Here is a 27999-nt window from a genome sequence, read left to right as displayed (position 1 = left end):
AAGGGACTGTTTAAATATCAAATTCAAGCGAACGGAAGTATTACATAAGTATACATGGTACTTATTCGTAAGGCTTGATTTGATAAGGTAAGACTTCCAAAACGTACTATTTACATGTTATGTAAATAATATATAATCCTCGATATCAAAGCCTGAATTTTAAACATAACTATTGATGAAATTCGTTCCTAATATTTAATTTCCTTTAATCGAGGATGCGATGAAAAGGTACGATGAAGGGAATCAAACTTAAATTCACAAAACCAAAACAAAACGAGAAAAATCAGAAAAAACAAAAAAACCTGTACAAATGTTATAGATAGATCAGCCCGGGCTTCAAAAATATTTGGTGTAGATGTGGGATATCTGATCGTTTCCTTTCAAGAACTCCCAGAAAACATGCACACACATACATGAACATTTTGTCTGTTCGGCGGCTAAGATTGTGTTTATCTTGAATGCAAACCCTCACAGCTAAAACACCAGGTCTACCATTCTTGAACTAATATGAGTTTTTGGTAACATAATGAAAATAACATTCAATGAAGTTGGTGTCAAGGTAGAATTTAAACTCATTGAAGTCCTGTTGTCAGCAGTTAAAACTATTGTCGTAACAAAATAAGCATACAATTTAATGTAACTATTTTTTTACTACAGAATTGGAAAAAAAGAAAACTGCAAGGTTCGTATTCGAAAAGACGCCATACCTACATTGGTTTACTGTATCAATATAAAGTTCACGGATTTGACATAATGGAACTCCTAAAATTTTAAACTCAGGTTAGTTTAATAAATGAGCAAAGGACCAACAAGCCAAATTTTTCAATAGAATATGAGAAAAATGAAGTCTTTGACAGAGTTATCAGTCCTTAAAATCTTCATTTTCAGTGCATTTCAATGAAGTTGTAACTAAATGGTCCAGCATGATATGGAAAATCTTGTCTGTGTTCCTTGATGCTTGTGATGCAAATAGTCAAATTATATTATGAAAATGATTGGGTATTTTCATACATGTTTCACCTACTGCCTGATTCTTACAAGGACTGACAATTAAATATTTTTTCAAAGGATGGATGGCAGTACAATGAAACCAGTTTCAATCGAACCCTAAATAATCCGAAACCTGTCCTAGCAAGACATTTTTGAAATTCCTTTATATACATGTATCTATTAATGTAAATGTATTTTGAATCATTGTAAACCAAGCGCCTGTCTACATCGAACCAAATTAAAAATTAAATGATGGATCGGAAAATGGATCGTTTTATACAGGTTATACTGTGTAATGTTATAAATCATTCATATTCTTTTTAGGGTCCCCCGATAATAAAATCGTTAGTAGCAAGAGCTTTTTATCAATTTACGACAGGATCAATCGATTTTCCAAAAGTTCTGTCATGATTTTTATTAGCCAAGCCTTTATTCAAACTTTTCAGGTCATATATATTAAATTTCAAATACTAATAAGTTGGTTTCAACCTATTTTATTCAGATATGATAGGATGTTAGGCTTTATTTATTCTATTGAAAAATTTCTGAGCAAATCCAATGATTCACAGAACAAAAAATGGTATGTTCAAATAAAGAAAGCCACCTTGAGTATTTTATTATAGACCGGTCAGGTTTTGCCATGCATGTTTCTGATTATTCCCATTTTGCATGATTCTTACAAACAATTACAATTACACGTAAGTCTGTTTCACTCGAATGGATAGATTCTAAAATCAAAACGCTGCTTTGAAATATGTTGAAATTTTATGCATTCAAAACATTTGATTGTAATATTATGTCATATATTTTATATTTTTCGTGTCTTAACGTTTAAGAATGCAGTTAAAAACGAATGACTTCCATGAGAATATATTCTTCCCTCGACATTTTTTATAATTTCCTATTTATCTTGAAGTGCACGTCGCAACGTTGATGTAATCTTTGGTAAATTGATATAAGATTATGAATGATTACATATATAAAGTAATGAACAACTCACTCTTTGATGTGTTGTTGGGCAAAGTCAACATCTTCCTGACGAGCCTCTTGACAATCCTCCGTATTTTTGTAGATATTCTATGTCAAGTAGGACAGGAAAGTACCCATTACCAAATGTATGGTAATAAAATGAAAGTTATAAGTCATTAGTATTATCAAGTTCAATTGTAAAAAAAGGCATTTCAGACTGAACGCACTATATAACCAATAATCTACTTTGTTAATAGACTAGTATGTATTCCTTTAATAATTTTGTATGCATAATTGGGTTGATGATGCAAAGAAAATCTGTTTAAACCAATCCCTTGATAAACCAATAACCAATGAAACTCTTATAAAATTTATTCCTATAGTTTGAATACGTTTTTAACGAAATTGTACTACACGAACATAAGTCTTTACCGAACAAATCTCCAATTCCAAACGACATTCGGTTTAAACAGTTTTAACTGTATCTTTAGTTCTTCAGACCTAGCAAAATTGCTGTAATTTTAAGTTTTTTTATCGATAAAAAAGAACTTGTTCCCTCTTTAGGTCCATTTTCATAATATGGTAAGCTCATAATACAATGCTGAATTGCACATGATGTTTTAAGTGTTATTCTCTGTAAGAATCTGGCAATTAGTGAATCATGGCGAGAAAAAAACACATGAAGTCTTATGTTATTTATCTGAAAGGAAAAAAATGTCATTCATATCTTTTTAAGTGTCAGTTATTCGAGGTATAACTTAAGTGAATTCCAAGAGTAATCCAGGAAACCAATCAAAAGAATGCAATCTAGCGACAAAAGCCAGACATGGAAAACAGACATACACAACAATGAATTTGACATACCCAATATAATACATACAAAATAACAAAAGTAAATGAGCAACTCGGACTCCACTAAAAACTGGGATCATGGACCAGGTGCACCGGTATGGTAATCGTCCTCTGCTTTTCTAGAAACATTCGCCGAGTTGCTCATAAAAAGTCAAATCAAGGGTAGACGAAAGAGGAAAGGAAATCTTTTACACGTTTTCATGGTGCAGATAGATAAACTGTAACGATCCACGAGTTTATAATGACGACCATAAACTTCTGTAATGATGACTTCAATCCTGATGCAGCATGGTCATGCTCAAGAAGCCAAAACGTCTAGCGCGATACAAAAAGTCTACGTAGTTACGGCAAGCTCTGGCATAACATAAGAGTTGTGATATGACCTGTACGCAGATGCTGAAGTGATGTTGCTACAGACGAAACAAATGTTTGCAATACGGAAGGAAAAGTCATCGTGTTTTTCGTATAGTTTAGTCAATAAAAAGGAGATAACTCACTATCCCCCTATCATTCTACTGTAACCTTGAAGTTGCTTTTCTGTATCCTTGGACACTTCTAAGACAAACGAACTGTCATTCTGTTGTCTTTAAAAGGTCATAAACATTGTTGCTCATATTTCTTTCTTCGTTTACTTTTGTTTTTCCTTTTTTTTAGCTTACATGATTTATTATTTTGCAAATTTGCCTGATTCTAGCACTTAAACTACCTGGGTAATAAAAATGTATTTATCATACATTCGTTCTACTGGGCTTACCCGGCGGGAGAATATGTTACGAGGTATCATATCATAAAGTGATTTTTTTACATTCATGAATATGTTTCACTTTTGGTTGATTCAACACTTTTCTAAATATCAAACAATTTGCATAAATACAAGTTCTTAAAAAAGCAATAATGGGCCATGAGGTAATTTCCATGAAACTTGTATGGAGTACATTTACATGTAAGATTCATATCCTATGATGTACGGAGGAAGGTAACTGAGACAGTGATGAAGGGGTGTGAGGCATGGAGAATAAGCCTTTGGGAATGAGATAGTAGATAAGGAGTCGGTTGAACAGTGGGTTTCTTATGAGGGATGGGGAATTTGAAATTGGCAGTGGAAAATCAGCTTAAAAGAAATTATTTATATGCTAATATTATTAAATAAAAAAAACCAATTGTTTAAATGTTGAAAATCTTATATATTTCATGTTGAAAATATTAATACATAAAATAGAAAAAAATCAATTGACATTCTAAGGTTGTGGAGGATTGCCTATAAGGAATGGCGAATTCCCCTTCAAATGGAGATGGCCAACGGGGGAATCAAATATGGTGAAACACTTTTCACATGACTCAAAAGCTGAAGAGCTCTTTACAATTTATGTCGACAACAAGGTTTATATTAAAAAAAATCTAACTTCTGTATGGATTTATCGTAAAAGGACTTATATTACAGTGATGATTAAAATTTAAAAAAAACAAAACAAGATTGTTGTAAATCCAATTAGATAAGATTTAAACATTCGCTGTTAGTATGCTTTTGTTATGAACAAGTTGAGCAAAAGGTATTGTACCTGTATAATGCGTAATTAATTTCAGTGTACGTTCCAGCTTTCAGCTCTTTCCTTTTGTTATTTTAGGAGTCGCGTCACTGTCCTTATTCTTACAGGTTTTCCCCATAAGTATACTGTTTGTTCCAATTTGTACAGATTATATTCTGTTGAAAAGGCTTTTTTTTCATATAAGTTTCAAAATAAATCAAACTACAGGAGAAAGATGTCAATGCATACGAAGAGAAGTTCATGTATTTTCCTTTTGTTTTTAAGTTAGACATTATGGCCTGCATTTTTTTACCAATGTGATTAAGCAATTAGCAAATTAGAAGCAATCTACAAAATATCAATAGAAACAAATTGATCATCTGACTAATTATTATTAAGAAAAGATACTGAATTAAATGAAACGTAAATGACTTCTTAAAACAACACAGTAATGGTGTCACTTATGTCATGTTCTTGAATTCATGAAAACACTTTTATCCTTCTAAATAGAACGAGTGCATTTAAGGTAAGGGACACAACTCTAACGTTTTAATTCAGCATTTTACATCAATGTCATGTAAGCATCAAGGTAACGTGATTTTATTCTGTTTCAAATGAAAGCTTGATAGGCTTTGGTGAAATTGAATATGATACAAGGATACCATGACAAAAACACTGAAGGACTTTAAATATGGGCACTTTCAGGGAATGTTATTTACGCAATTAATAGTTAGTAAATAGATTTCAACACCCAGTAATCCTCATATCGAAAGGCTAAGAAAGCGTGCCTTTTCATTTCAACAAACAAACAATTATTACGTATCGAAAAACACAAAAAATGAAATTACTTGCTTTGATCAAATGAAATGACGTGGCGATCCTAATTTCGTCAGATGACAATTGGACTACTGGTTAGAAGAAATATAATACTTGTAATTAGCATCATTTCTAAAAGGCACTTTCATTTCATTCATGGAATGTTTTCAGATCGATGAATTTGTCATTACATGTCTCTTTGTCTGCCTTTGTTTGTTGATTTTATGTTCAAATTTGTCGCATGAATCATCCACCGGAAGTAAATTATCTGATACTTATGCAATTTATTGTTTGGCATTATATTATCACAAAAAGGGGTGGGCTTTTTAATGATCCCTATGAAATAAGTTTTGAGTTTTACAGACGTTGCTAGATAACATTTTGACGTAAAAGTTATTTGAAGTCAAGAGAGTCTGGATAGTCATGTGCATTTGAGAGATAAAACTCACATTTATTTTTTAAATACAATCAGCCGTTAAAAAAACATTTCGCCATCGGAAATCTTCAGCGCATTTTTTTATTTCAAATATAATTTTGTTTTCTTTTCTATTTTTTTCAATCAGATTTATTTTGTCTTGTTTGGTTTTTTTTTAAGAACTTGTGGAATAAATGCTCATTTCTTGATAGATTTTCCACATGCTTTATGTCAACTTCTAAACTATATTAGAGGTAGGGATTGAAACTATGGATGAAAGGATGGCATTTTGATTATGGATAACGGAAAATCTATTAAAAATGGACGACATCTATTCAAAAAGATATTTCATGCAGAAAAAACAACAAAAACAAAACAAAAAAAAATAATTAGATTTGATGATTTGGTGATGCTATCAAGAAAAATGCACTGAGGATTCTATGGAGCATGCGGACTGGGAAATATGGATGGTATATGGTATAAAAGGAAATTTAAACTCTAAATTTTATTTTGTGTAATTTTCATGTCTGATGTCTCCGTGGCTTTCCATATTCGACTACAACTATTTGACATAACATATCTAAAATCATTCAAAACAAAATTAAAGGTAAATATAATCAGAACATTTGCAATCCCTATAAAGTATGTGTTTAAAAATAGAAAATTTAATCTTGTGTCATGAATTGTTATGCGTTTACTAACAAAAATGCTTCATGGGAAAAACGGATATAGTTAAATGTATCAAATGCATCAGAGAATAACCTAATTACTATATGGTAAATACTTTCAGAGATGTAAACATGAGGGTAAACAAGTACCACCATGGTTTGAAAATATTACTATTACACCAACAATTTCATAAACATCGAAAATAAAGGCTTTATAATACTGTTGTTTATCAATTACATGTAAAAAGGACACAAAATTCGGATTGTCCATATTTTCTGAAGAAGCTAATTAGAAATTATCTTTCTATTTATTGCTATTAATCTGAGTGGTTACAATAATTTTGTTATATCTGAATGGATAAAAAAAATATTGACACGTCCTTATTCAGGTAAATTCAGAGCTACCTTTCTCATATTTAAAGAAAAAAATATTAATTTATAAGAATTGGCTATGATAAAAATTTCGTCTATTTAAAAATAACATAAATTTTCCATGTGCATATTTGGTTTCTTGCACTTTGCGCAATAAACAATATGCATATGGAAAATTTATGTTATTTTCCAATCGGCAAATTTTTATCATAGCCAATTCTTAAATATTGATTTTGTCATTTTAACTAATACATTAATCGCTTATTGTTTAACTCAGTCGGTGCAATTAGACAAATCAATTAAAATATTAAAGTGCCTTTCCATATTACAATTACAGCATCATCTGTGTTGTTGGACCTAACAAATCACCGGTTTCTCATTTAGGATTTATGGTTATGTAATGAATGCCAATCGATCAATGGAAAACATTGTCTAGTAAAGGAGTGATACTCATTAGTTCCTGGTTACTGTAAGTACAATTGACCTTACAGTAAAAACTGTCTTAATCGAACCCCTGTATGACTATATAGATTGTTCGATATAGACAAGTGGTCTATAATTAAGGCTTAACATACATAGAAACTTATATAAAGGGCTTTTTAGAAGTGTCTGTTTTAGACAAGTTTTCCGCTCTTTAAGGGATCAGTTTCACTGTATAAGGCTTCGAATGTATACCTTAAATCTAATGGATTTTAGATGTGGACTAATACAAATTTCAATGAAAGTTTAAGATGATAAAATATCAATCAGTTAGCGATGTCTTTACTAAACCAGTGCATTCATTCATAACAGTATACTGGGATTATATTAAACGTATTCAAACTCATCCTATGTAATATATGTGCAAATACTCTTGAAATGTATTGAAATATGTTTTGACACATATAAAAATCTATCTTCTTGTAAAAAAATATTTATGTTTTAAACCTTCAATTTTTAGCTTTAACTATAGTTATTCGTAAATCTAAAGATGCTCCTGACAGTAAAGCCTTTTAAAATCGTCAACCCAGCCAACATTAGAAGTCTTTGCAATTCAGAATCGGAAAAATAAAGCTAACATAATGTTTTTTTTTTTTTTTTATTATTATTTATTGAGTTCCGATCCTTGTCGTTCGGAAATGTTTAAGTTCTACGTTATTTGAAAAGTTGAATATTGGGGACATTACCTTTGTGGAAATTGTCAAAAGTTGCAGAAGTGTAAATGTAAACACAAGATGAAAGAGTAGTCAAGGGAACCAAGATTCTAGCGGAAATCAAAAGAATGCTTGTAATCTTGGGACAAGAAACATACATGGAAAACAGACAAAGAACATGAAATAACCAAAATATTACATACAAAGTAACAAAAGTAGATGAGCAACTCGGATTCCATTATAAACTGGAAGCATAAACCAGGTGCACCAGTGCAGTAAGCGTCCTCTGCCCTCTAGAAACTATACAATTTTCAAGACGAAATGATTAAATGTGTTAGTTAAAAACATACGAGGGGTGAAATAGTGTAACATGTAAGTCCAATGAAGAAAAGGAAAAGACCAATACAATGTTTCTAGCTTTGCATGGTATTGCATGACATTTTATTGTCAATGATCGACCTTTTATCTCCACTTTTAGGAGCTGTATGTAATAAGATTTAATATGTAGATCCTAATGATGTCTTTTAAGCTTGAAAAAATCTTTATGATAACACTATATAGACAAGCATAAGTGACGTCAAAGCAATCTTTAAATTAAATTTACATTAAATTTATTCAAAATGATCTCATGACTTAGGCATTTTAAGCTACATGAAATAAAAGTTATAACCTGTATTTAATTTATTAAGGTATCAATCCGCATGACCAGCGTTGGATCTATAACTAAGTCAATAAGAAATCGTTAAACCAATCATAGCAAATATTTTCATACTGCATACTTGTTTTCAAGAAGTAACCTCTCAAAATTGAGGTTTTTACCAGAATTGTCTGCCCTTGAGATGACAATTTTCAATGCATTTCCAACGTTATATGGAAATTCGTGTCTTCTTTCCTTAACTATGATGACGCAAATAATTATATTTAACTTTCAAAAACATGGGTTTTCTCAAACCATGCTTTACCAACTGCTTGATTTTTACAAAGACTAGCCCTTAATGTGCTATAAAATAAAGTGATTGCATGTTTTGGTGTCTTAATAAACTATAAAGATACTTAAAAAAGTATTATTTATTCATCGAAATATTCTTCAGTATGAAATTTATTTCACTGACACGAAATTTCCCATTAAATTTTATGTCGAGATTAGAGTGCTAGTTCCTCTGTACTTAGTTCTAAATGTCATGTCAGAAATTCTTTTATCAACCATTTACTCATATCCTGAATGATAAAAGGTTATAAGCAATACTGTCTGCACGATATCATATGCTTGTTCTACCACTTACGAACAAGTTTTAATCGTGATGTTTTCCCAACACTACCTGAAAGAGTAATCAAGGGAACCAAGTTTCTAGCGGTAATCAAAGCATCATCTGTGTTGTTGGACCTAACAAATCACCGGTTTCTCATTTAGGATTTATGGTTAATTAATGAATGCCAATCGATCAATGGAAAACATTGTCTAATAAAGGAGTGATACTCATTAGTTCCTGGTAATCAAAGAGTAATCACGGGAACCAAGTTTATAGCGGTAATCAAAGAGTAATCAAGGGAACCAAGGTTATAGCGGTAATCAAAAGAATGCAAAACAGGGACAAAGACCAGACATGGAAAACAGACATACGCTACAAAGAACATAAAGTAACTAAAATCTTACATGCAAAGTAACAAAAGCAAATGAGCAACTCGGACTCCACAAAAACTGGGAGCATGGACCAGGTGCACCGATATGGTGAGCGTCCTCCGCCGAGTTGCTCATAAAAAGTCAAGTCCGAGGTAGACAAATGAGGAAAGGAAATCTATGACCCTTTCAATAAATCAGTTTTCATGGTGCAGATGGTTACACCATAACGATCCACGAGTTCATGATGACGACCATAAAACTTCTGTAGTGATGACTTCAATCTTGTAGCAACATAACCCTGTTCTACAAGCCTATTTGTTAGAGTTCTAGCGCGATACAAAAAGTCTGCGTAGTTTCGACAAGCTCTGGTTTAACGTATGAGTTATGAATACTCCATACGTAGGTGCTGAAGGGATGTTGCCACAGATGAAAGGAAAGTTGACAATTCTGAATGAAAAGTCATCACGTTTGTCGTAAAGTTTGGTTAATAGTTTACCTTTACCATCGATTGCTAAGTGTAGGACAAGATATGAGGCTGTACTTACAGTGTCTGTAGTATCCTTTATCTCAAGTTCTTTGTGGTAGATGCGATGTATCAAATCCCCGAAATTAAGATTGTTTAAAGATAATACGTCATCTATATAGCGGAAAATTTGATTAAAGGACCTAGCCAAACGATATTCTTTCTTTCGGATCAAATCGGCTATAAAGTCAGCCTCATAAGAGTGAAGGAATAGGTCGGCAAGTAAAGAAGCACAATTTGTTCCCATTGGAATACCGACATTTTGTTGAAAAACACGTTCACCACACTGGACAAATATGTTGTCGATTAAAAATTCCAGCATTTTGTAAACAGCTTCCTCTGTATATTTGGAAGATGATTTGGAATTATTTCTTACAAAGTATGAGGAAACGGACAACTGATCATGCCTTGTGAATATGTTGTATGGCAAAGATGATACGTTATGAAGGTAGAGTATTTCGGAGAGATTGAATTAGAACGAAAAGTCAAGTCCGATAAGACGGAAAGACTTCTACAGTTTGACGTCACTGGTTTTATTGCAAATGGATAAAATACTTTTCAATCCGGTCATGGCGAGTTGATCTTTTTTAAGAACAATGTCTTTTATTCTCATTAACTTCATAAATAGTATTGAAATTTCTAAGAATTCAATCCCTGATGAATTGGGGCATGACACATTTCTACACGCATTTATCATAATTGTTTCTGCGAAAGGAAAGTTGATATGATACCGTCCAATTGTACGAGAAATAATATGTTTTTCGTCAGTTCTTTATAAGGTTTTATTGAAAATGTCATTCGAGATATGTTGTTTCCAATTGACAACCAATCTTTTCAATGATAAATTGCAATTGCGTTAAACTTTAAATATGCAGAATGATTTCCCGGTTACATAATATTTGAGTTCACTCTTTGGTTTATCAAAACAAAAAACAAAAACAAAAACAAAAACAAAAAGGAACTACTCAGTTGATTGAAATTTGAACGTTAAATTATTTTAAGGAGGTAGTCCTAGGGTAATTGACATAGTGAAATCAGTGACATGTTTGTATTATATTCAATTTCACCAAAGCCTCTCAAGCTTTCGTTTGAAGCAGAATAAAATAAATCTAAGTTAATTAGACGTCTACATAAGATTGATGTAAAATGGTGAATACAAACGTTCCAATGATTTTTAAGAGTTGTGTCCCTTACCCTACGTCTACCTCTGTAGTGCAAGGCAACAAAGAATGTTTACTTTGTCGACCTTTATTTTTGATAATTTAAGCTAACAAATGTTACAGAAATCTCATATGTTTTACCTTGATTTGTGATCGTAACAAAACTATAATTCATAATTGAATTAATAGACTGTACAATATAACACTTTATCTAATGGACTGATTATGCACATAATTGCTCTTTCCAGGCATACCTCAAATTTCTAATCAATACTGTTTTCAATGTCTGTTATTTATGTTATTATAACACTGTTTAAATAGGCAATACAAGATTTGTTGGCATTAAATATTGTACAGTGTAACCTGTATATACTTAAATCTGAATAATCCGATTATCTGTCTACACTAAACATTTAAAAAGTAATCAAGAGAACCAAGATTCTAGCGGAAATCATAAGAATGTAACCCAGGGACAAAGACCGAAAATTAAAAACAGACAAACACAACAAAGAAAATTAGATAACCAAAATATTACCACTTCCGCTATAGTTCATTCTTATTTTATCTTGCATTGTGGGAAATAATATTTTATCTCATTAGTCTATCGTAAAACAATTCCTCTAAAATTTACATGTGAGACCATTTTAATAAACTTTTTACAGAGGTAGGGAGTTAAAGAATCGCACTGTGCTACAGTGAAATTGATAAACCGTGATACCGTGTCAACAAAAAGGACACAGAAGTCAATATAAGTCCATTTAGTCGTCATTAAAATTTTTTTGTTCGAAAATTAATAACGACCATGCTTTTGAGGCTATCCCAAGGTTCAGATTGGTCTTTACATTTGTAAACTCTACTATCATTCATTTTCAACTACATTTTGGGACGTTTAATTGAATGTCATAAAAATGTAGCGTAAAACTGCAAAAATCTTACTCCTATACATGCAGTTAGGATTTTTGTTCCTGGAAGTGTGGAAAACTGTTTTTGTAAACTTGTTTTGTTTGTTGGGGTTTAACGCCCGAGCAGCAATATTTCAGTTATATTCAGGCGATGAATATGAAGTGGATGATAAAATTAACATGAAATGATGATGAAATGAAAAATGGGATGGGACACAAGGATAATGGGATCGACAAATTTTGATTGCCACTGGAAATAGGGAGAGGTGGGTAGGGTCGGCCAATTTAGCCTTCTTTAACGTACGAGGAACGTGGCATCTTTCCCAACACGATGCACCACTATGGTTTGCGGTCAGGTTTTCCGTATAATAGCCTGACAACCCCAACGTGTAACACACCAGGATACCCCATTCCACCACCCGGATAAGGTTCTGAGCACTATTTAGTCGCCTTTTATCCCAAGCTTAGCGCTGCTGCGGACCTGCACGGGTTGTTGTTGTGAACAAAATGTCATTATTTGGAATAAACTGATTACACTAATTTAGAGAAAACAACATGAGACTAAAAAGTGTACTACTTATCCGGCTCCACTGTTTTCCATGACGCATGGTTGTATTTTCAACTGTGTCCAGTATTCTTATGGTAAAAAATGCCTTCAATTTCCGGTCGAGTGACAGAAAAATCAGGAGTTTGAAATAGTATCGAGGTAGCTTTATTCATATAAATTTTGTAAATGTTTTTGAGAACCACACTAGTCTCGGAAAACTTTGGCTGGCTTTAATGTTTAAATACAAATCCATTTTTTAGGTACCCGAATGTTTAGGAAAATGGCGTAATCAGCTTATCAATATCGGACAATTCGACCCGAAGACATTTCGGATCATTAAAATATGTAGAATGCATTAGGACAATAAAAACCATATATCATAACGAATTTCACCGTTATGAAAGTTAATGAGAATAATATATTAATTGAGATCAGACTAGAATTACGAAAGGTGTTTTGAAATAAAGTTTCTTCGAGAGCACTTAAGGATTCACCTTTTCATATTATTTCATAAATGGCACATTATCTTACATGAGAAGCCGTTGTCATGGTAAGGTCTTAATTGTCATTTAATTTATCGTTATGATATGTAAACCTAAAAAAACAGAATGGGTACTGAACTATAGTGTAAATGTGCTCAAACATAGTACTGCACATTGCTACAGCCTTTCTATGCAGATGTCTACCTCTGAATCAACTTTCTTTTGAATAACTATTATTGATTGTTATTTGTTTTTGATAAAATAATTGCATAGATAGGACAAAATGTGCTTAATTTTTCATTTCGCTGGGTTTCAATGTTGATGAATATTAATACGTTGCGATAAGTTGATGGTAGTAGAACGCGTGTGCGTATGCAACTATAAAGGTTGTGCATAGGGTGCACTCGTCTTTGGTATTGTAAATCTATGTTTCGTTCATCTGTTTATGACACGGAAATACAATATATGGTTTGTTCTCAAAACCGTAAAGTAGGATCGGAAGTAGATATATGAAATTCATTTAAAAAAAAGACATGTTTGATTTGACTATATTTTTATTCGGGGGACAAATCAAATTTCTAATGAAGGACCAATGAACTTTGGTCTAGTGGAAAGTCTTTTTGGGAAAAATACAGTTGAATTCATTACGTCTCAAAAGCCAAAATTGAATTTATGGTGCTATTTCTTTTTCAATAAAAGCACTGACTAAACGTGTATACTATGTGAAATGACTACACTATCATTTTTTTTAAAAATTTTCTTCATGTATGCTGTACAATTTTCTAGCAAAGTCTACTAAGGTGCGGGAAGGTATCATTCATGTAATATCGTACAAAAAAAGCCCTGTAGCCGTTTATGTAGTATAATTCAGAGGCTTGGTGACTAGTATATTGATATTTTCTCTTTCTCTAAATCATTGAATGATTTTTATTCCAAACAATTAGATATGTTTACTACAACAGTCTCCTACTTGTCCATTCACATCAAAAGTACCAATGAATATAAAAGTAAAATTATTTACAAAAAATGCACTTTGTAGCTTAAGGGAGTACATAAAACCTAAGGGAAATAACTCAGTGAAAATCAGAAAAACGTTTAATATTTTTACTCTCCGATATCAACCTCAAAACACCTTAATGATAAAAAGTTATGTTGATGCAGCTACTCCATGTTCATGGGTATTATTCCCATGAAATTTATATACTTCCTTTACCAAAGTAAAACACTGAATATAATTTCTAGAAGTTTTACGAAAAATAAATTTTAGAGAATATGTTTGGTACCCTTTAATATTTTAGACAATTGTGTTGCTGAATGATTTCAGATATTACTAACGTAACAATAAAACTAAATATCTATATATGTAGGTTGAGATAGTGAAATGATAAAAATATGCATAAATATAAATATTTTCTAAAAAGCAAACTATCCTTAGTTGGCCTTTATTTTCTCTTTATGGGTTTCAATGATGATGAATATTAATTTGTTGCGGTAAGTTGATGGTATTAGAACGCGTGTGCGTATGCAAATATAAAGGTTGTGCATAGGGTGCACTCGTCTTTGATTTTTTTAAATTTATTTCTATGGTTTGTTCACCTGTTCGCCTCTTTCACGTTTGAGATGTTGTTTTGAGATGCTGCCACATATTAAAATACTTTAAGATACTACCCAAGACAAAAACGGGTAGATCCTAAGAAATGGGCAACGCAGATTCAATTCGATATATCCATTTTTTCGAATGTTATGAAAAACTCATTATAATACTAGTATAAGAATGGATATATGTTTATTTCTGTATTACACAAGTCATTAGAGCTTTTCACTTTTGATTTTTTTAAAATATTTTGGTAACTTGATATTTGGCATCTGTCGTGGCGGAGCTGTTTGTGATCGTCCATCTATGACCTCACCAAAGGTGTTTGACGAACAAGAGTAGAAACGTCAAACCGTCGCTACCGCCTAATCCTATTTTTAACAAAATGAAACACACCACACAACAACCAATCGCAATCGCGAAATTGTATTTCACTAGTTCCCTTACATCGTCCGTTTCTTATAATTTCAAGGTAATTATTTTATTCTTACAATGTACCTCTGAGGTAAATTACAGCATCATTTACTTTTTAGGAGTGTTACGTATACAATCTGTAATGAATGAAAATGGTTTTAAAACAAAAATGTGCATGCGGCATCCACTTCCTGGGTCTTTCATTGACACCATCTTAAGTGTGAATTGACTTATCTTCTTTAAATTGCATGAATGTTGTCCCATGCAAACAATTAAATGTATGTACATAATATCCGATTCGAATTTGTGAGAAAATGTTCACTTTAAATGTTCCATATCTGTCTTGAATGTTGTTAGCTATATATTGATAAGCAATACGTAATATAAATGGTGTTAATTATATATGAATTGGACCTTTTCATGTTTCTAAATATGCTGGATGGAAATGAATCATTGTGTACATCCAATTATGCTTTATCAAGTCAAGATCACATCATGACGTAACCATTACATGACTCTTGTCAGCAGCTACATGAAATTTTGTTATGCAATTCAATGTTCATAGCATTGATGTGACATCATGGCACCCATAAAGAAGCCTTACCCGGCTTGCCTTAGGCGCGTGTTGAACTGAATACAATATCATTTATGACGTTATGCACTCAATATTTTTTTAAATGTTCGTGTCTTACTTTTGAAGATTTACCCCCATTTTCAAATAACTACAATTCATAATAACTTCTGACATCTGGGATTAAATTATACAAAAAAAAAATACTTTATTGCGTTTTTGATCCATTAATGAATGATCAACAGTACCTTGTGTACAGGAGTTTGTAAAATACACAAGACTACTATTTTGTGTTATAAAACTTAGTGAAGCCGCATTATACTAATATGATTAGTAATTCAATGTATTATTACTATGATAAATAAGCAATGTTGGCCTTGATTTAGCTAAATGAGTTATATTTCTTTTTATTATTATTTAGCATTGGAAATGTGCTTATGTTTTTGTTATTGTTTAAAGTTCAAATTGCTTTCCATTGAGAAAGTTTCAATGCATTTACAAAATCACATGTTAGAATTAGAGTTATTCATTAATGTGGTCACAATCCAAATTACAATACAGAGAAAGGAATTCGCTTTTCAAATTCTAAGCCTGTCATTAAAATTCACGGGACATTTAACCACCAACTGGTAACTTCAATGAAAGATTTTTATCATTCTTATACCACGGCTCGCCATTTATGTCGCATTGTTTTACCCCGAACGAATGCGAGGTTAAAATAACGACATGAATGTCTAGCCTTGGAAAAAGGATGATGAAATTGAGTTTCCGTGATTTGTTTCTATTCTAGTAGGATTAGGTTCTTCATATTTTTAAGAGGGGCGGCCCATGTGTTGCACGAAATATTGGTCATGTGTTTATCATTTTTTTTACTATGGTTGTAGTCTAAAACGCTTTTAAGTACGCCATTATTATAATTTATATTATACAATCACGATCCAAAATAAATTGCATCATTCATCATAGAAGGGGATCTTTCTGTTTAAATGTACTATAACAAAGGAAACGTGACCGTAAACATGGAATCGCGCCAAATTCATGGAAAACCACAGGAAGTAGATGAATTATAAATCTAGTTTGGCCTAGACGGACGCTTCCAGTGCTTAATGAATTGGAATTTCCAATCAAAGCGTCTATATATTTTGATACAAGGCGGATATAAACCAAATAATGTTTTATTGACTGATGTAAAGGCAGATGATCAATGACTTATGATAGGTCCACAGCTGTAGAGAAATTAAAACCACTAGTTTGTGTGGTCATTGTGTTGATACCATTAAACCACGTGCATTTAACAAGTTCTTTATAATTTAACCACAAGAACATAGACAGTAAAAATCGTTTTTGTCAGAATTGTGTCCTCAAACAATTCTTTAGAAATTTTGGAAGTCGATCCATCGCATTAGCATATAATTTAGGCCAATGGAACTGCTTTTCTCTGTCATATAATTGCCAAGATCGTTAAGACATTGTTCCTCCCTCTCCGATCACATGGATCTTTATCAAATTGAATTAAACTCTTGATACTTTCTATATTTTATTAAATGTAGTTTTCAAATTTTGTTCACTTGAAAAAACAAAACAAAACAAAACAAAACAGCAGAAATCATCCAGCTTTTTTAATCTTATTGATTTTGCCAACAATGATAATCGTAAATTTGACATATCCGAGATATATTTACACACGCGTTTCACTCCCTGACACATTAAACCCCCGTAAATTACCCCGTCAAAACATTGAAATAACCGTTAGAAAAAAAAAACACGCGCGCCAGTCATAGATTTATGACAGGTATCAGTGATTAATAAACAAGAGTAATTGGGAGACACAGTGCCGATTTGCAATGTATGACGCAAATTTGAATACATGGCGCACACCAAATGAACACGTGGCGCTCGTTTTGAATTCATGAGACCGTGGTTCTCATATTTGATGGAGTCAAAAAATAGGACAAATATTTAAACGGGAATATATGTCTGCTTGAATATGATGTTGTACAAATGTATTCACATGATGTTTAATCAGATTGTTGGAATTGTGTAAACAGGTTCAATTGACTGATATTCACCTGACACATACATGTATCTTTAAGATATCATATGCAGGCATGTGTTTTCGATAATTTGTTTCATTTACATATGTTTTATATATTTATTTATAGATTATTACATCGTATATTTATACCACATGCTTGATCATCCAGAGGTCGTGTTATTAGCTCCGATATAATTTAGATCAGCCCGCTGTTGGTATTCATTAGGAAATCGTTTTCCTTATATTAAAATTTATTGAAGGGAATAATTTTATCTTTATTTTTGATAAATAAATATTAAGTAAAATTATTAGATTTTCAGGTAATTTTTAATAAAACAAATAAGTCCTAATAGTTTTCGTCAATGAAAGATTTGTAAAAATAAAAGATAGTATAGCATATGCAAACAGTAAGTAGGCTAATTGGTGTCCTTGAGCTAACAATTTCATTGCAGTGGGGTATATGTCTTTTTTACATACTCACCATATCCATTTTTGTATTTTTTACTTGCTCTAAAACCTACTTTCAAAGTTATTTTCTAGATTACTGCTTATTCAACAATATATAAGGATGCATAGCTAACCAAAGAATATAACATTTCATCATATCAGCCCATGTATAAAAAAAAAACGATGGTTGAATCAGGGGACGATATGGAAAAAAGCAGAGGATGCTTACCCTACCGGTGCACATGGTCCATGCTCCGAGTTTTCAGTGGAGGCCGAGTTGCCCATTTCCTTTTATCAAGTATTTATTTTATTACAAAACCTCTAGAGACTTTTTTTCATATTTTATTGTTTTTTTCTGTTATTTATAAATAAAGTATTTGATTTATAACGTTCCTTTCTTTACCGATCATTTTGCCGTTGATGACGGACAAATAACCAGTATTAAGCTACTTCCAGTGTTATCAAAGGAAGAAAAAAGGTCCATGTCATTTCCAAATTTGTGATAAAACTTTTTTTTTATTACAAGTGAATGCTTTGTCAATTTATTTCTCATTTCTGCATGTAAAAGAGTAATCAAGGGAACCAAGGTTATAGGGTGAATCGTCGGATTTGATATATTAAATTTAAAATCAACAGATGAATAGTAATTTTTTAAAAGTTTAAAATAAACAATATGTTTTAAAATGTATGTTATATTTGAATAACATAGGAAACAAATTAAATATACATTCAATTTCTGTTTATATTTCTACAAAGTCAATGATTAATCTCAGATGGTACTAATAAAAATACTTATTTGTAAAATTATATTCTATTATTATAATTCTTGTATAGAGTAATTCGTATCCACATTAGATTTGATGTAATCGCTACTTCTGAGTAAAGCCAGAAGATGATAATAATATAATACACAAAAGGTCTCACTCAGCGATGTTAACATGCACACAAAACTGAAATCATCGTTGGTATCTTTTAATGCGTTTTTTTCCTTGTAACTTACCGTGCTAAATCGACCATTAAATGGTATCAATACCTTACGGCCATTGGTATAATATGTTAAATGCACACTGTAAAGCGCATGGAGCTATTGGAACAGTATCAGCTATTGAAGTATTGTATACGTGCATGCTAATTAATCTACTTCCAATTTCAAAAACAAACAACGAAGTATATCATAAGAACGTTTAACTATCGTTTGTTTGTTTGTTTGTTTGGTTTTGTTTTGTTTTGTTTCTTGTTTTGCTTCTTGTTTTGTTTTTGCGGTGTGAAATCGAAAAAAAAGTTTCAGGTATTCATTCTTTCAATGTGTTTGTTTGCCAGTATTTGTACGTTTTTCCTAAGACATGTTTCTTAAGGTATGTTTCCCAAGACACACAATCTTCATTCTGCTCAAATTGAAATTCTTTATATAATCAAGTCGTACCACGTATGGAGGATATTAGAATTAATACCAATAACGCAGAATAGCAGAATGTATCATGGTGTTTCATGTAGAATATAGCCGATAGACATGCTTGATCAACTTTTAATCAGAAAACAAAAACATTATTATCAAGCAAGGCTGTGTATAGGTTTAGTAGAAGTATGTTTCTTGAGATTTCAGTAATTAGTAATCGATATCTATAGTACATCTATCAATCATTTCTATTACATTAAGAGCGATTGGGAATAACTTTTATGGTGTATTGTTTTAATACAGTTGGGGTTATTTTACGGACACAACCTTTATCGGTCTTGTGTTTTTATACTTCGAAAAGCATTAGCCAAGCTTTCCAAACTCAGATCTTGTTTATCAGGCTTGAATATTTTCTGATCACGAAATCAGAAATAAATTAACATATATTTTAAGGTAGCGATCTTGAAAATTCATCATGTTACATTGTATATGCTGAAACGATTCGTTTCAATTTCTAATACCAACAGAAAGTCTGTAAGAACACCGTAAAATACATTACAAGCTGGCGTATGCTAAAAATGTACATATATAATCATTTTGGAACAGACACAAAGCAGTCTGAAATTGACCTAGATGTTACTGCACTGTAGTCAAGTGCTCACAGTAAAACCTATCGAAACCCAACAAGGAAAATCCAAAAACCTGCCTAAACCAGTCACTTTTTAAAAGTCCTTTTATATTAATTGGTAAACTGAACACCTGTCTCCGGATTAGACAGGTTTCACTGTATTATCAAAACAAATTGCAAATAACGATCAATCCAAAATAAATGAAATATTGTTTAAACTGCCTGGTAAATATTATAGTAATGATATTAGTCTCAATATACAGAGCTTTTATTATCAATTTGCTTGATTGGAAAAGTAATCAGGAATTTATATGTACATGTATACTGCTGTATATATATTTTTTTTTTGGATCGATGTTTGAACAAGTTCGAAAGCAAATGAAAATATCTGAAAAAAAAACATTGTATCATGAGTCATAAGGATGTCAATTGCACTTGCAAGCTCTTGCAGTGTAATATACGTTTGGGCAATATTCGAACGCAATAACAGTATATGCATTTATCATAAAGATAGCATTGATTTACCGAGTGTTCCCTTGTAAAAATTGTCGATAATTCACAATGTGAAAGAAATTCGGTAATTTCATTCTAGAACTTTATTCTACCAAAACTTCGCTCAACGTCACATCACGAATATCAATCTGCCGTTCGACCAAATTTAAATTTTTTTGTTGACAATAGTAACAAATAATGGAGAAAAAATATAATAAATAGGATAATTGATTGGTTATCCTGAATTTCCAAAATATAATCACTCGTGCCATTTAACTCGTGTTAAGTTAAGCACACTCGTTAAATCTAGGCATTCTTAAATCATACTTTGATAATTACTCTTTCCTATATTTATCCCTTTAGTATTTCTTTGAGGACTAGTGCATAAGTGGAATGTCTCGTTGATGCTATGTATACTATACTGAAAATGTTGTAATCAAATAGGTGACGCTTGTATCTTTTACGCAACACTTCCACGTGGCAGATCAATTAAACCAAAATAATGCAATTTAAAACAATCAAACAGAACACATAAATCAACAGCGCGAACCCTTTGGTCTGATCTTTGTCACTGAATTACATTATATATACGCTATAACCTTGGCTCCCATGATTACTCTTCGAAATCCAGGTACAACTTATATTCGTATTTCAAAAGAGTGCGGAGCAGTTTGTATTTCTTGCCAGACACCCACTGTACATCTCGACTAAGGTCAAATCCAATACAAGAGAAGGACTTTCTTCTGTAGAAGGTGGTCGTCTTATAAGTTGATCTAAATATCATTACTTGCCAGGTAACTAGGACCTTTTTTTACAATAAAAAGTCAATGAGTTTTCTTTCTGTTTGAAAAATATACTCTTAAATCAATTTTGTTTTATCATGTTGCGTTCTTATTTTATATTACTCTATTGAAGACTCGTGATCACAACAGTTCTCCTTACGGGTTCATTTTACCACAAATAACAGATTCTATCCATTGGCTGCAAAGTGTTACGATTTATTAACAACTGTTATCGCTTTTATGTGAATTGGGTTTATTTATTGATACATTTGATATAAATTTCAATGCTGCATGCACTCGTAAAGTGTCCTTATCGGTGAGCAAAATGCATGCAGTGTGCCTTTAGAATGAATGCTCAAGTCTTTGGCACTTTGCAAGCTAATGGAAAACGAGCTTTGTGAAAATTCAAATGAAACGTCAGAAATCCTTATCACCATTGTAGAATCAATTTATATCTCCATTATATGGAAGAAATATGACACTGATTATAACAATAAATCAAGAGGTGTCTGGTTTCACAGTTCTTCGGAACAGCAAGGGACAAATATGTGATTACTAGATGAAGTTACTCTACACCGCGGTTGGTATCCATTAGAGATTATGAATTTATGATTCATTGTGATGTAGTCGTAGGATTAAGCGTTTTTGAGCATCAGTTACGTTCATAATGTCTATTTTGTAGGGGTTAGTGTTGAATTAAAAACTGAAATACAAATGAATTATTCTGTATCTTCTTCGAGTGGTTAAAGAGTAATAAAGGGAACCAAAATTCTACCGGAAATCAAAAGAATGTAATCCAGGGACAAAGACCAGACATTGAAAACAATCAAACACAACAAGAACATAACGTAACCAAACTAATACATACAAAGAAAGAAAAGGAAATGGGCAACTCGGACTCCACTAAACATGGACCGTGTGCACCGGTAGGATAAGCGTCCTCTGTTTTTTCTAGAAACCCCTGCCGAGTTGCTTATAAAAAAAGTTAAACCAGTTTTTAGTGGAGTCTGAGCTGCTCATTTGCTTTTGTTACTGTGTATATATCATTCTAGTAATGTTTTTTGTTGTGTATGTCTGTTTTCCATGTCTGGCCTTTGTCCCTGGATTACATTCCTTTGATTACTGCTATAACCTTGGTTCCCTTGATTGCACTTACTTACTAACAAGTGTTTAATCCTGATGTTTCCAACACTTCCTGAAAGAGTAATCAAGGGAGCCAATGTTATAGCGGTAATCGAAAGAATGTAATCAAGCGACAAAGACCAGACATGGAAAACAGACATACACAACAAAGAACGCAAAGTAACTATAATCATACATACAAAGTAACAAAAGCAAATGAGCAACTCGGACTCCACTAAAAACGTTGAGTATGGACACGGTGCACCGTTAGGGTAAGCGTCCTCTGCCTTTCTAGAAACACCCGCCGAGTAGCTCATGAAAGTTCAAGTCCGGAGTAGACAAACGAGGAAAGAAAAACAATGACCCGTTGAATAAATCAGTTTTCATGGTGCAGATGGAACACCATAACGATCTACGAGTTCATGATGACGACCACAAAACTTCTGTAGTGATGACTTCAATCTTGTAGCTACATAACCCTGTTCCAGAAGCCTATTTGTTAGAGTTCTAGCGCGATACAAAAAGTCTGCATAGTCTCGGCAAGCTCTGGCATAACGTATGAGTTGTGATATGAACACTCCATACGCAGGTGCTGAAGGGATTTTGCCACAAATGAAAGGAAAGTTAACAATTTTGAATGAAAAGTCATCAAGTTTGTCGTCAAGTTTGATTAATAGTTTTCCTTTACCATCGATTTCTAAGTGTAGGTCAAGATATGAGGCTGACTTCACAATGTCTGTAGTATCCTTTATCTCAAATTCTTTGGTGTAGATGTATCAAATCCCCAAAGTTAGGATTATAAGATAATACGTCATCTATATAACGGAAACTGATATTAAATGATCTAGCCAAACGATATTCTTTCTTCCGGATCAGATCAGCTAAAAAGTCAGCCTCATAAGAGTGAAGGAATAGGTCAGCAAGTAAAGTAAAATGATTTTTATTCACCTTGGTTGATATTTCATTTTAGTCTACATTCAATAATTAAGAAAATTATGGTGCGTGTAGATTTACAGAAACAAAATTAACAGTATGGTTTGGTATGATTCAAATACAAAACGTACTATATTTTCATCAGTTTTTCAACCAAAACATTTTGTGACACAGAGTTCAGGAACATTCTTGTCATTTCTCATGAAAATTACATATATTTCATGTTATGAATTCCGTATGATATACGTTTCAAAGTGTGTTTATGCTATACACGTATTTGTTTTATTCAAACGAGATGTTTAGTCCATCCTCCATTAAAGATATCTTGAAGCAAGATGTCGGTCCCTATAATTCAAACTGTGATCAAGTTACTATCAAACATCTTCCTGGAAACATGACTTATTCGATATTTTCTTTTATTACTATCATTTGCATTTCTTTTAAAGCGGTCTATTTATGAGTATTACTAGATGCGTTGAACATTATATACATTAAACTACTATTATTGATGACAAATGATTATACAAAAACGATAGAAGAAATATTCCAATGCAAATATACAACAATGGTTTGATCAAGTTAAATAAAATTATGTCACATTTATCAATATGAAAAATAAAATGAATCAAAATAGAGAACACAATAACAGAGGGAAAAAGTATAGAAAAATAATTGACCGTATTTATGATATATTCCAGACAGTATCTGTCTATTAATTATCATTAAGTTATGCGTAGTAAAATCCAAATCAATAAGTCATCCCACAGTCGATGATAAAAAAATGGAACGAAATCTGTGTTGCATAATTTGTGACGTTAAGATATTGACGATTTTTCGAAATGTTCCATTCAATGGATTTGTTCATTTTAATAAGCGTCGGTGTTTCGCAACTCATTGATATAAATTCTTAATGCCAACGTGTTAGAGTACTCGAACATAATCAAGGTACATAAGTAAGCTAGTGGAGAAAAAGTCATTGTGTTAAGGATTATTTTAAATGTAAAAATTCTATCAAAAGGTAAAGCGTGTTTTTGTATTTAGTATTTGTATTAGTATTAATTATTTACTCACAGTCATGACAGACTTCGATCATAGCTTGGGGTATACCTTTGGTATGTAATTAGTGTGTTTTTGTGATTTTCGTGGTGTATATTTGAGAGTAAAAAGATAACGACTTTCTTCTTAATGCGGTATTATTATAACATAGCGTCTGAAGTTATATAGCTATTTCTTTCGTTTGGTATATATGTTAAGCTGACGATTGACAAAGAAATTTTTGAACTTATGCCATTTATTGGCACTGCATTCAAACTTAAATAAACAATGTTTAGCTCGTATTTTGTACAGTAACACCATATTTTTTTTTAAGTTAAAATGTATTGTTTTGTTTTCCTTTTTGGTGATTTTGTTTCGATTTTAAAAAGCATATTCATTACAAATGTTGATTTATCAATGGGAAATTTGAAGAAATGTTCGTAAAATATATAACGTTTAAGTACTTCTCTGTCTAAGAATCAGGCAAAATGTATGTAAGGTGTGGTACATGAAGGAAAAAACGCAGAGATTTAATTGCAGTAACTAATTGCACCCGATAACCATTAGAAATAACCATCAAAGTGTTTGTAAAATTTGCCTTTTTAAGATATTGATAGGTCGAATATAGTTGAAATACACTACGAAAAAAATGACGGGAAAGTTTTCCTGCACTCTTTCCCTATATAAGCAGTAAAAAAATATCTACGTCACAGATTCTTCAGGATAAACTTAAAAACATTTTCGTTGTTTTTTAGATGTACTGAGTATATTTTTGGCAAAAATGTCTAAATTGGTGAATATGATGTGCCACCCATTGCCTGATTCTTACACAGAATGGTACTTAAAAATGCGTGTTAAATTGAATGAGTTCCGTAATTTGTTAACTAAGTACATGTGTATGTAAGACTGGTACAGTCATTTCCTTAACAGGATACATAAAGTGTCCTGGTGAAAGATGTCAATGATAAGATGACAGTAGAATAACATCGAAAAAAATCATGTTACTCTTGTATGTTATAGTAATATACTCTATTTGTGACACGTGGAAAGGACCTCAAGTGTATTGCATAATAATATTGTTTGCTTAGTGCTGTTAATTAAACTTTTTAACTTCGACTAAGAACAACACGTGACCACAATTTAAACAGTGTAAATATGCTATTTTCTTCAGTGGCGGGTTCGTGGGGGATTGTTCCGGTGATAGGAATCCCCCTTTTTTTATTATTTTTTTAATTTAATGCATAGTACTTGGGCACAGATTGGTAAATAATTGTCTGGAACCAAAATTCAATAATGTCTGGATTAAAGCCCAAATCTTTTTATAAAGTTTAGCACTACTTTTCATAAAGTTGTATGTGTCAAAATAGTTGTAAAACTTGACGACTGGTTGTCATGTATTGTTCTCAATCTTTTACCAAAACTGCAAATCTGAATGTAGAAATGATGATCTTTATGTGAATATGTAGCATATGTAGACTGAAAATGCATCTTTTGTTTGGTGTTTTTTTTTCTATCCCATGAATCACTTTACAATTGGTAGTGTCTGAATTTTGTGTGGACTGGTACGCAATTGAAAATTTAGTAGTTTTTCACCTTATTCTATTTTTGACCGAAAAATTTAATCAGCCTGATCAAAACGAGATTTAACGCAAATTACCATTCTTGTTTTCCAGATACAGGTCAGTATGCAACCCCCCTTTTATAAAGAATCGCGTAGGATCAAACTTTAAATTGTTATAAACTTGACTTTATTTTTGTTCTCATACGACGGTTGTGGATTTTGATTGAAGTACAATTTTAATCTACCTAATTTTAAATTTGTAATGAAATTAAATTGGTTAGTTAATTTTCCATCTGACGTTTACTCTATGTTTTTTTTTTTCAGATGATTGGTAATAAGACGTATTGGATTCAAGTGGCCAGGTGTTGAATTGTGTTTAATTAGGCATTTTGAAATATCAACAAGTAGTTGTTACAGCATGTCCAATTTTTAGATATCCACTCGAAACGGAAGATGCATAACTTGTCACTTCCGGAAGAGATTATGTCAAATAATGGCACCAAGGACAATACCGAGGAAGACAATCCGCGCTTAGTTTTCTTTGCGGGAATTATAATAATCCCAGTGATTATTATTGCTGTAGTTGGAAATATTCTAACTATATGCTGTTTCTGCAAGGACAAGGATTTACACAAAGCTTGTAATGTTTACATTCTGCATTTGGCAGTTGCCGACCTAATGACGGGGTCAATATCTATGCCGATATATTTGACTTACACCTTCAGTGGCAATGTGTGGCATTTTGGTTATCACTTCTGCAAAGTTTTTCTCCTATTTGACATGGTTGCATCTGGAGTTACGCCGATTTTGATGGTATCGATAAGCTATGATCGACTTATTCTAATGAAACAATGGTCGAACTATTACAAGGCCCAAACTGTAAAACGAGCTCATCTGAAATGCATGCTAGCTTGGTTCGGTATGCTGTTACTGAATTCCCCTGCAACTATAGGTTGGGATATTTGGAAAGACAAATCTGTGAATATTACAGATTGTGAAGCTCAGTTTTTTGACAGTGTCGTCTACATTTCAATTATGACAGTTGTTCAATTTGTTCTACCGTTGGTTTTACTAATAGCTTTGCATTCTGCAATAGTCATTGAAATTAGAAAACTAATCCAAGCTAGGGAAAAACTAATCACTAACATTCCCGGTTGCAACGATTCTTTTCATTCTGTCATTCAATTAGTTGAATTAAGAAGCGGCAGCTATGAAAATGTCATGCGTAGACGTTCAAGGGAAAGTAACCGATCTTCCAAAGGAACAAAAGCAGCTAAATCGCTTGCGATATTAACAATAGCGTTTTTTGTCACATGGGCCCCTTATGGCATTATTATTATCGTACAATCAGCATGTATAGAATGTGTTAGTACCTTTGTGATGGAAACCTTTACATGGATATTATGGTTCAAATCAGCCCTTAACCCATTTTTGTATGCACTAAGTAGCAACCGTTTTCGCTATAACTTTAGATATTTTCTGTGTTTGATTAGCCGACAATACGATCAAATCGCAGGAACAAAATAAGTGCATGTCTATGGCAATTTGAAAGTTTAAGAAAATGATATTTTCGATTGAGTATTGCCAGGTCTTACGATATGTACATGTATATGTGTGTACAATTACATGTATGCATTATCATGAATAATCGATTATACATGTATTTATTTATTCCAGCATTAAATAAACGCCAACTCAAAACCACAATAGTCATTCTCACGAAATGTGGATTCAGGGGCGGATCCAGACACTTTGAAAAGGAGGAGTGCCAGCCGGGATTCCTCAGAAAATGGGGGTGCTAGGATATTATTTGCCATTTTTGTCACTTTCATACATGCAAATGACCAAATTTTCCAACAAAAAAGGGCATACCACCCCTACAGCCCCCTTCCTCTGGATCCACCACTGGAATTATGGTGCTTTTTGTTATGTACACTGTTTGTTGTCAGCTCTTCATCTGAATCAGCTATTTATTTTGTTAAAAAAAAGAAATAAACTTTTGTAACAAATTGA

At 32.4% G+C, this 27999-nt stretch overlaps 1 protein-coding gene and 1 long non-coding RNA gene across 11 annotated transcripts in view; one reads left to right on the top strand and one right to left on the bottom strand.

Annotated features, from left to right (window-relative positions):
* LOC148599748 (uncharacterized) overlaps nucleotides 1-2220 on the bottom strand; it is a 30203-nt gene extending 27983 nt beyond the window's left edge. The window contains exon 1 of one of the 2 annotated variants that reach the window (XR_015918219.1): nucleotides 1991-2220. This is a non-coding gene — a long non-coding RNA (uncharacterized LOC148599748). The remainder of the gene's footprint in view (nucleotides 1-1990) is intronic. The other variant, XR_015918220.1, reaches the window with a different exon arrangement.
* Nucleotides 10-27999, top strand: LOC148599747 (histamine H3 receptor-like). Of its 9 annotated transcripts, XM_088559483.1 has the most exons (4): nucleotides 10-87; nucleotides 658-780; nucleotides 6946-7077; nucleotides 26311-27999. In XM_088559483.1, exon 4 carries the CDS (start codon nucleotides 26440-26442, stop codon nucleotides 27511-27513), a length of 1074 nt encoding a protein of 357 aa, XP_088415609.1. In that variant the 5' UTR covers nucleotides 10-87; nucleotides 658-780; nucleotides 6946-7077; nucleotides 26311-26439; the 3' UTR covers nucleotides 27514-27999. The 9 variants fall into 9 exon arrangements, with proteins under 9 accessions (XP_088415609.1, XP_088415606.1, XP_088415612.1 ...); XM_088559480.1 differs by lacking the exon at nucleotides 6946-7077; XM_088559486.1 differs by lacking the exons at nucleotides 10-87; nucleotides 6946-7077 and having other exon boundaries at nucleotides 658-682.

The sequence above is a fragment of the Perna viridis genome, chromosome 13, assembly GCF_037379345.1.
Source record: "Perna viridis isolate PV_CMFRI_1.1 ecotype Kerala chromosome 13, ASM3737934v1, whole genome shotgun sequence".
NCBI classification, from domain to species: Eukaryota; Metazoa; Mollusca; class Bivalvia; order Mytilida; family Mytilidae; genus Perna; species Perna viridis.
The sequence above is the reverse complement of the archived record's forward strand: the minus strand, read 5'-3'. Positions and strand labels throughout refer to the sequence as shown.